Source organism: Lipotes vexillifer, unplaced genomic scaffold (assembly GCF_000442215.2).
Source record: "Lipotes vexillifer unplaced genomic scaffold, Lipotes_vexillifer_v1.1 scaffold182, whole genome shotgun sequence".
In the NCBI taxonomy this organism is placed as follows: Eukaryota; Metazoa; Chordata; class Mammalia; order Artiodactyla; family Lipotidae; genus Lipotes; species Lipotes vexillifer.
In genome coordinates, this window is record NW_006798798.1 from 5,569,803 (window position 1) to 5,580,326 (window position 10,524).

Genomic DNA, 10,524 nt, shown 5'->3' on the forward strand with positions numbered 1-10,524 from the left:
AGATCCCTGAAGAAATCAAAGAGGAAATCAAAAAACCCCTAGAGACAAATGACAAAGAGGCCCGCGTGCCCCAAAAAAAAAAAAAAAAAAGATGACATTCAAATTCCTGGCCTGTGGTGGGCGCTCTGAAGGCATCGTCTTCCTTGGCTGCCCTACTTTCCTGTCTGCTCGATCCAGATGCTCTCTGAGAGGTTGTCCTTGGGATGCCCAAGGAGTGGGGCACTGATTTCCCCATCAACCTACTTTGTCCCTGGTTTGACGTCTTTTTTTTTTTTTTTTTTTTTTTTTCTGGCCACACCACGTGGCTTGCAGGATCTTAGTTCCCTGACCACCCGGTCCCCGACAGTGAAAGTGCCAAGTCCTAACCACTGGACTGCCAGGGAACTCCCTGGTTTGAATTGCTGTGAGCACCTTCCACTTTTCTGGAGAAAGGGAAGGCTTCGAGAACTGTTGAAATGAGAGGGCAAGGGTCTGGGGACCCTTCAACCATTTATTCAGCAAACATCTACTGAACACCTCCCACTGCATCCACCACAGATCCAGTTGTTGGGGTACAAAAAAGATACAACATGGTCCTGATCTCGGGAGTCTCTAGTCTAGGCGTCCAGAGGGTTTTAGGAGCTGAAGGACCTACAGGCAGCCGCCAGCATGATGAGGCCTGGCACGGGCTCCCTGGCAACCGGCGGATGACTACCCATCCTGGACCTGAGCCTGACTGCTGATATCAGCCTACTTCATGACCAATTGCCCGAGAGATGTGGCTGTCATCAGGCCCTGCTGAGGTGTGCACAGCAGGTGACTGGGCAGCGCTGGGGCTAGAACACAGGCAGCCCCCGACCCAGCCCCGGACCTCACCGTCCTCATGGAGCCTAGACAACTGACCATTCGTCTGACTCACTGAGTCCCTGCTATGTATGCAACAAGCAGCGGACAAAGCACACAGAAAGCGTTGCCTTCACTGACCAACATTCTAGTGGAGGAGCCGGCAAATCTGACGTTGCAGAGTCCTGGGTGCTTGGAAGAAACCACAACGCAAGATGAAAGCAGAGGGGCTGGAGCAGGGGAGGGGCCCGTTTAGATGCAGGGATCAAGGGAGGCCCTCTGAGGAGGGGACACCTGAATTGCCAGGTGGGAGGGCCAAACAGAGAAGAGCTTGAAGACGCGCTGTCTCCCTTTATAAATTTATTTATTTATTTTCGGCTGCGTTGGGTCTTTGTTGCTGCGCGCAGGCTTTCTCTAGTTGGGGCTACTCTTTGTTGCGGTGCACAGGCTTCTCATTGCGGTGGCTTCTTGTTGCGGAGCACGGGCTCTAGGCGCGCAGGCTTCAGTAGTTGTGGCTCGCGGGCTCTAGAGCGCAGGCTCAGTAGTTGTGGCGCACGGGCTTAGTTGCTCCGCGGCATGTGGGATCTTCCAAGACCAGGGCTCGAACCCGCGTCCCCTGCACTGGCAGGCGGATTCTTAACCACTGCACCACCAGGGAAGCCCCCCGCTGTCTCTCTTTGCGCCCAGCTTTGCTCATCTACCAAATGTTTGTCACAAGAGGTGAAATGGCACTCCTGTTGACTTTTCCTCAGTTCTGTCAGTTTCTCAGTGTTTCCCAAAGACAAAATACTAAAGAACAGGTTGCAAGGTCTACGTATTCCCAGGGAGGTGCTGGACGACACATGTAGGACTTAGAAGGGGGGTGACCAAGAATCAGTTTGGTTCGCGAGGTATGAGAAGGAAGTGAGATCGTTTCTCTGGAGGGAGCCGTGGATATGCTGAGAATCTCAGGCTGCCTGCTCTGGAAACCCGGTGGGAAGAACTTCCAGGGAACCACTCAGAGAAGCTTATTCTGGGTGACTTGGATTTTGGGGAGGGCATAGGGGCCTGGTGACTGACACACACACCCAAGAAAGCGGAAGTTCAGAGAGACCATACTGTCAACCTGAGGCAGGAGAGGGACAGACAGACAGACAGACACTTGCACAGTCAGAGACAGAAAGAGAGAATCACAGAGACAGCTTAGGGCCGCTTTAAATCTCAGGAGGTCTCCTTAGAAGGGCAGGATGACCCCAACAGGGAGGTGAACCACCAAGTTCTCAGGGCCTGAGAAGCAAGTTAAGCGACTAGCTGGAGGCACGCGCCACCCAACGTCCCTACAGGTGTCCCAGGGAGGAGTCCCTTTTGACATCCGTGCAGCCCAGAGAGGGGCAGGGTGGAGACCACAGCCCGGGTACTTCAGTGCCACCGTACTCGACTTTGCTTGTTCCAGGTCTCTCCTTCCCTCCCTCCTGCCAACACAGGGAGGGTCATAAACCACTGTCATCAGGTCGGAGGGGAAAGGAAAGGGAGGATGGAGGAGCCCAAGGCCTGTGCAGGTTGGGGGAGAGTCTCTACCCGGGAATGATGATCTCATTATCCCACATAGTAAATGCCAAGTGGAGATGGTATGGGTGACTAGAGGGACTTATTATCTGGGAGTGAGCCTGGGCCTGCCCACAAGCTCGTCCAGGAGTAGAGAAGACTAAACCCCACAGCCGGTTTGATCGGGCTGGCGGGGGTGGGGACGGAATAAAGGTGTGTTCTGGTTGTACCACCAACCCTGCTCTTTAGAGGTGCTGATAATTCCAAAAGATACATGCACCCCAATGTTCACTGCAGCTCTATTTACAATAGCCAGGACATGGAAGCAACCTAAATGTCCATCAACAGAGGAATGAATAAAGAAGATGTGGGTACATATATACCATGGAATATTACTCAGCCGTAAGAAGGAACGAAACTGTTCCATTCGCAGAGACGTGGATGGACCTAGAGACTGTCATACAGAGTGAAGTAAGGCAGACAGAGAAAAACAAATATCGAATATTAACACATATATGTGGAATCTAGAAAAATGGTACAGATGAACCTATTTGCAAAGCAGAAATAGAGACACAGACGTAGAGAACACATGTATGGACACCAAGGGGAGAAAGGGGCGGCGGGATGAACTGGGAGATTGGGATTGACGTATATACACTGCTATGTATAAAATAGATAACTAATGAGAACCTACTGTATAGCACAGGGAACGCTACTCAATGCTCTGTGGTGACCTAAATGGGAAGGAAATCCAAAAAGGACGGGATATATGTATACGTATAGCTGATTCACTTTGGCGTACAGCAGAAACTAACACAACATTGTAAAGCAGCTATATTCAATAAAAATTTAAAAAAAAAAAAAAAAAAAAGGTGCTGGCTACGCACTGTTCACTCACCCCAGGAAAAGCCCACATTTCTAACCTCTCCCCTTCCTGTGTTTGCATCATCTTGGACCCTCACCTCCTTCTGAGATGCCCCATTAGCTGCTCATCCAGGCTGTGAGTGCCTCAGGCTAATGGCCCTGCCTCCCCGCCCTTCTCTCCCTTCCGGCTCACTGCCCATCCTGGCCACCCTCCCTCAGGGGACTCCTGAGCCTCAGAGACACCTGGCAGCACCAAGAGGTGAGTCCCTCTTTCTGTGGCTTCTCTCCCCGTAATAATTTTTCCCCAGATTCCCAGATGCCTCCGCTTAGGGGGAACCCCCGAAGCTGGCTAAAGTCATTCCCTGTGACACCAGTGGGACCTGGCTTACCCCCGGACTCTCCCCGGGCCACCTCCTTCTCCTGCCCTTTGCTACAACCTACACCCCGACTTCCCCTCGGCTAGGCGTTGCCACCAGCCCCGCACTGCCTGCTGTAGGGGAACAGCTCCTTCTCTTTCCGGGGAACTGGGGAAGGGGTGCGAACACAGGAATCTAGCTTCCTTTCCTGAGAAAAATACATACTGTCGGGCTCAACTCTGTTCATTTTTTCCTTCTTTTTTTTAAAGATTTTTTTGATGTGGACCATTTTTAAAGTCTTTATTGAATTTGTTACAATATTGCTTCAGTTTTATGCCTTGGTTTTTTGGCCACGAGGCATGTGGGATCCTAGCTGCCCAACCGGGGATTGAACCGCAGGCCCTGCATTGGAAGGGGAAGTCTTAACCGCTGGGCTGCCGGGGAAGTCCCTCAACTCTGTTCTGAATTCTCTCCACCACTTGTCTCCCCAGAGTCTCAGAAATCAAGAGGCCTTCCCTCTTCTGGGACCTGCACGCCTGTGTTCCATCTCCTCCCGTTACACCACGATCGCTCGCTTCATTTTAAGGGGGCACATGGCGGAGAGAAAACAGAGGACTGACGGCTAGTGGTCCTCGCTTCTAATCCAGGCCACCTCCCCCTACCGGCGTCTGTCTCCCCAGCTATCCCACTAGATGGCTTCTCGCACCCTGAGCAAGTGCTGAAACCAGTCTGTGACTCTGGGAGCCCCCTTTCCGGGCCCTGAGATCTGGGGGCAGGGAGCCAGTGGTGCGCACGAGGGGCCCCATGCACCTGCCCCCGCAGCTCTCCTTCGCCCTCTATATGGCCGCCTTCGCGCTGGGCTTCCCGCTCAACGCCCTGGCCATCGCAGGCGCCGTGTCCCACGCCCGGCTGCGCCTCACCCCCAGCCTGGTCTATGCCCTCCACCTGGGCTGCTCCGACCTCCTGCTGGCGACGTCTCTGCCCCTGAAGGCGGCGGAGGCCCTGGCTGGGGGAGCCTGGCCCCTGCCGGCCTCACTCTGTCCTGCCTTCGCCCTGGTCCACTTCGCTCCGCTGTACGCGGGCGCGGGCTTCCTGGCCGCCCTGAGCGTCGGCCGCTACCTGGGAGCCGCCTTCCCCTTGGGCTACCAAGCTGCCCGGAGGCCGCGCTATTCCTGGGGCGTGTGTGTGGCCATATGGGCCCTTGTTCTCTGTCACCTGGGGCTGGTCTTTGGGTTGGAGGCTCCAGGAGGCTGGCTGGACAATACCACCAGCTCCCTGGGCATCAGCACGCCAGTCAACGGCTCTCCAGTCTGCCTGGAGGCCTGGGACCCGGCCTCGGCGGGCCCTGCACGCTTCAGCCTCTCTCTGCTGCTCTTCTTTCTGCCCCTGGTCATCACGGCCTTCTGCTACGTGGGCTGCCTCCGGGCACTGGCCCGCTCAGGCCTGAGCCACAGACGGAAGTTAAAGGCGGCCTGGGTGGCCGGTGGGGCTCTGCTCACACTGCTGCTCTGCTTGGGACCCTACAATGCCTCCAACGTGGCTGGCTTCCTGCACCCCAGCATCGGAGGCTGCTGGCGGAAGCTGGGGCTCATTACAGGTGCGTGGAGCGTGGTGCTCAACCCACTGGTGACCGGCTACTTGGGAGGGGGCACTGGCCGGGGGACAACACGTGGGGCAAAAACAAAAGGGGGGCCGTCCCAGAAGTAGTCATCACTGCAGGGGGGAGGGGCAGGGAGCAGGAGAGCCAGACTGATTCTCCAGGCGCTTGGCGAGGGTTGCTCCAAAGGAACTGCAGGGCGGTTTTGCCTGCGGGGCATCCCCGGAGCCACTTATGGGAAGAACTGAGCCTGGCAGAAGATGGCATCCCGGGTGGAGAAAGAATGGAGGCCTGGAGCTGGGTCACAGGAGGAAGGTAAGCTGCCTCAGCACACATCTGCGCAATTTCCCACCTCTGTCCGGTTCTCTTCTGCGTCCTGACTGGCCTGCCAGTGTGCCCTGTGGGGAAGGAGGGAGGGAGGTCTGCTTCTAAGCCAGAGGAACTGCCGCCACACTGATGGTATGCTTTGGGAGATGTTCCTCCAAAATCATTTCCTAGGAAAGACCATTTTGAATTTCTGAATACGAGGCCGGAGGCAAGGTAATGACACTGTTATACCATTTGACACCCACAAGGGGGCAGCATTAGAACTGTGAACAGGACGCTGGTAGGAAAAGATGCCGGGGGAACGGAAAACACCAACACCAGAAATATACGTGACAGTCACCGTGCCAAGTGCCTTACAAGTGTTGTCTCATTTCATCCTCCCACATTCCTTTGATTTAGCCATGCGGCTGCTGTACAGATGAGCGGACCGCTCACGGCAAGAGGGTGTCAGGCAGAGAGGCAAACACCGACTAAATTCTACCCTGTGCTTTGCTCACCAAGCCGTGGGCCTGGCATGGGGCTGCTTCCAACCAAGGGAAGCAGCAACTTATTCTAATTTGAACAAAGGCGCTCCTCAAGCAGCGCACCCTGGTGCTGGGCTGTGCTCATCTGCAGGGTGTACCTTTTCCTAATTTGCACTAAGGTGCTGCATGAGTTGGCTGTGGTCATCTTCATTTTGCAGGGTTTAGAAATTTACCCAACGCCCTACAGCAAAGCGGGGTGGGGGGGGGACATAGGATGTGATCCTTCCAGGAGGATCAGGGGACATTTAGAAAACTTGGGGTATCAGGGTTAATGCCTGTCCTTGTGGTCCCTTTTGCGAAGGTGAATGGTAGCACCCTGAACCCGAGAGAGATTGGGCAGAGGACAGTGACCGTGAGAGCCAAAAGTCTGGGCGTCTGCTCTGAGGCGAGGAGTAGGAAACAGACTTGTTCCTCTAATGACGATAAAGACATGAACACACAGAAGCAAAAAAGTGGCAGCTACAGCCTGACGAGCCGGAACTGGTTTACACAAGTTATCTCTTTTCGTGCCTAAATGTCTACAAGGGGGGACTCCCCTGGAGGGCCAGCGGTTAAGACCCTGCACTTCCACGGGTTCGATCCCTGGTCGGGGAACTAAGATCCCGCGTGCCGCGTGGTACGGGCAAAAAAAAAAAAAAAAAAAACTGTCTACAAGGGCAAGGATTTTTGTTTCATTTGCTGATATATCCCCGGCAACTAGCAAAGAGTCGAGTACACGGTAGGCTTGCAGTTAATATTTGCTGAATGAGTGAATGCTCATGACAGCCCTCCAAAAGAAGTCTTATTATCCCTGTTTAAAAATATGGAAATGGGCCAGAGAAGTTCAGCCACTTGCCCGAGGCTCTGCCGAAGCCAGAAACAAGTTTGTTCTCTGCGCAGTGGTGACATCAGAGGATTTCAGCCGAAGGCCGAACTCCAGGCCAGGCAGCTCATCCTGTAACACGAGAACCACTCTCCCTTCCACGGCACCGGAGCACCTGCTGGTGCCGGGCCACTCCTTCCAGTGACTTGTGCCTCCTCCATTTAGGGGAGATTTCACTTCCTCCCTGGGGCTCCTGGGGCCCCTGGGGTCCCGCACGACCCACCCCCAGCATCCTCTGGTGACCCTCGTTCCTTGGGCCCTGAACCTTCTACCAGTGCCCCTAGCAGGTCAAGCCTGTGCACCGGCCCCCATTTCCTCTGCTTGCGCTGTTTGCTCCAGGGGCTCTCAGCCTCTGTGTTACTGATGTCTTTATTATCCTCCCACCACTCAGAACCCCCCGAGACTGCTGTACTTCTAACAACTTATTTGAGATAAAATTTACATATCATAAAATTCACCCACTTTAAATGTACAATTCCGCGATCTTTAGTAAATTTACCAAGGTGTGGATTATATTATATCACTATAATCCAATTTAGGACATTTTTATCACCCCAGGAAGATCCTTCATGTTCACTTACAGTTAATCCCACTTCCACTCTCAGTCCCCAGGCCACCAGTAATCTACCTTCTGTCTCTACACATTTGCCTATTCCGGACATTTCATAAAAATGGTAACATACATGGTCTTCTATGTCTGGCTTGTTTCACCTAGCACAATGTTTTTAGGTTTATCTGTGTTATGGTATACATGGGTATTTCATTCCTTTTCATTGCCAAATAGTATTCCATTGTATGGCTATGCCGCATGGTTTATCCATTCATTGGCTTATAGACCACCAGGTGATGTTTTCACTTTTTGGTTATTATGACTTATGCTATTATGAACATTTATGAGCCAGTCTCTGCGTGGACATATGTTTTCATTTCTCTTAAGTAGATACCTATAGCAGAATCAGGTTACCTGGTAGATTTATGTTTACCTTTTTAAGAAACTGCCCAAATGCCTTCCAGAGTGACTCCATCATTTCACATTCTCACCAGCAATGTATGAGGATTCCCATCTCTCCACATCCTCACCAACACTTGGTATTATCTGATTTTTTTTTTTTTTTTGCTTATAGCCATTCTAGTGGGTGTATGAAATGGTATCTCACTGCACTCCATAAATATTTGAATGAATAAATAAATACTCTCTGAAGCTGGACAGAAGTTTGAACCCTGGTGGCGATACTTAACAAGCTGTATTACCTGGAGTGAATCACTTCCCCACTGTGAGGATTTCAAGACATAAGGTGATGCCCTGAGAAGCAGTGGGTCTGCTATGGATTATGTGCCCACTGAAAAGTAGCTGTCATCATCATTGCCACCAACGTTAATATTATTACTATCAGCCCAGAGACAAGCCCACACGAGTGACTGGCAGCCAGCCTCTGTCAAGGGCTCACCATACTTACCACTTAACTTAGCCTTTGACACGTATTAACCCTTTAATGTACACAAGCCTATGAGATTGGTTATGATTATCCCTGTTTTATAGATGAGAAAGCAGAGATACAGAGGGCTTAAGTCACTTGCCCCAAATCACAGAGTTAGTAAGTGATAGGACCAGCATTGAACCCAAGCCCCGGCTCCAGAGCCCAAGCTCTACATCACCGTATCACACCTCCTACCCTTACAACAAGGCAAACTGGATGAGTGCCATTCTAGAGGAGCAGATAAAATTCAAGTAAAGGATCAGAGAGAAGAAGACGAAGTCTGCTCATCCCATCTGAGGCTGCTGGGGAGCGAGGCGCGCAGGCAGTCGTGGAATTTGCCCCTCATTTTGTGTACTGGGCCGGCACTGCTCACAGAGCTAACGGCATCTTTTGTGCCATTGCTCAGCAGCGAGTGACATCATGGGCACTGCCAGGTTTTTAGCAGTTCTGCCAGATACTAGCTCACCGGACTTGTTCTGGAGGAGCCAGCAAGTTGCTGAGCGGCAGAGAACTTGGGTTCTCAGACCAGCAGGTAAGCACGGGACCCTGAGGGGCTCTGTGGATGGCGCCTTGGTGCTTAGAGAAAGGAAACAGGAGACAGGGAGTGACCAGGAAGAGAGGGACAGGAAAGGGATAGGAGACAGGCTATGACCAGGAAGACAGGCAGGCTGACCCCGCTGGGGAAAGCACTGGGGGCATGAGGCAGTGAGGCTGGCGATGAGGTTCCCTTCTGATAGCTGAGAAGCGGATGGTGCGAGACGCCCACGCAGACTGTCATCTCTGTCCCTCTCTTGCTAGTGGCCGTGACCACGAACGCCAGCTCAGACCGGGGCTTCTTGCTCGGCAATCATGGGCTCCACCTCCCTCATGGGGCTTCCCCTCAAGCTGGAGGCCCTGCTGGTCCTCGTGGACAAGCTGCAGCGCTGTCCGGCGGCCGTGCGCCTGCTCTCGTTGAACGTGACCCTATCGGCCCCGCGCCCTGGTGCTCTTCCTGCCATTCCACGTGGTGAAGGCGGCGAGCGGCGCGCGCTGGCCCCTGCCCTTCATCTTCTGCCCCTTCTCCGGATTCCTCTTTCTCTCCACCATCTATCTCATGCCCCTCTCCCTGGCGGCTGTGAGCGATGAGCGCTTCCTGAGCGTGGCCTTACCCAGTTTGGTACCAGACCCGGCCAAGGCCGGGACAGGCTGGCCCGGTCAGTGGGGCCTGCTGGCTCCTGGCCGCCGCTCACCGCAGTGTGGTCCATGTCGCTGAACTCTCGGGACGCTCCTCCCACACCCAGGGTATCAACGGGACCTGCTACCTGGAATTCCGGAAGGATCAGCTGGCCTTTCTCCTGCCTGTCCAGCTGGAGATGGCTGTGGTCCTTTTGGGGGTGCCCCTGCTCATCACCAGCTACTGCTATAGCCGCCCGGTGTGCATACTCGGTAAGGGAGCCAGCCAGCGCCGGCGGAAGAGGGTGGTGGGCTTGCAGCAGCCATGCTGCTCAACTTTCTCGTCTGCTTTGGGCCCTACAACGTGTCCCATGCTGTGGGCTACATCCAGGGTGAAAGCCCAAAGTGGAGAAGTTACGTGCCGCCCCTCAACACCCTGAATTCCTGTGTCGACACCCTTTACTATTTCTCATCATCTGGGTTCCAAGCTGACTTCCAGGGGCTGCTGGGGAGGCTGACTGGAGCCTGTGGCCCTTGGTGGCAGGAAGGCAGCGTGACACTGGAGTGAAGGAGAGGGGCCGCCACAGGAGCTGTCTAACATATAGGAGGGCTCTGGAGCGGGTGGCCAGGTGGACTGGCCTGCAAAGCAGATCATCCCTGGGGCAGTTCCAAGGTCAAGTCAGGCAGCACCTTGGAGAGGCAGGCTGGGGACGGGCACCGTTTGGGTCAGAGCAGGTACCCAGCCTTCCTCAGGATGTGCCCACAAGAGCCCAGCTCTTGATCTCGCCACACTGCCCTCCCTTCTCGTGCCCCAACATGCTCAGGGGGCGGTCAAGGTGAGAGAGAACTCTGGAGAATAAGGAGCTCCCCAGGGCAGCAGGCGAGCTCCTGTGCTTTGCTGAAGGTGAAGGAGGAGTTGACAGCAGTGTCCAGGGTCTGAGGGAGCTGCCCAGTGACTTGGGACAGGAGAGAGGAAGAATCTGCCCTTCAGAACTACTGACTCAGCTGGGCAGGAATG

The 10,524-nt window shown here is 53.9% G+C and overlaps 2 protein-coding genes across 2 annotated transcripts; both read left to right on the forward strand.

The window, feature by feature from the left end:
- Positions 1 to 4,335: 4,335 nt before the first annotated feature.
- Positions 4,336 to 5,331, forward strand: FFAR1 (free fatty acid receptor 1). The gene has a single exon (XM_007470989.1). The coding sequence runs from the start codon at positions 4,371 to 4,373 to the stop codon at positions 5,271 to 5,273; it is 903 nt and encodes a 300-aa protein (XP_007471051.1). The 5' UTR covers positions 4,336 to 4,370; the 3' UTR covers positions 5,274 to 5,331.
- A 3,872-nt stretch (positions 5,332 to 9,203) lies between these two features.
- LOC103078170 (free fatty acid receptor 3) lies at positions 9,204 to 10,111 on the forward strand. Its single transcript, XM_007472109.1, is given in 5 exon segments — positions 9,204 to 9,323; positions 9,325 to 9,498; positions 9,500 to 9,812; positions 9,815 to 10,067; positions 10,069 to 10,111. Coding segments are annotated over 5 exon segments (903 nt in total).
- The last annotated feature ends 413 nt before the right edge of the window (positions 10,112 to 10,524 follow it).

Bases quoted from the DNA above. Each gene is read 5' to 3' on its own strand.
- FFAR1 (XM_007470989.1), top strand. From the start codon at position 4,371: ATGCACCTGCCCCCGCAGCTCTCCTTCGCCCTCTATATGGCCGCCTTC.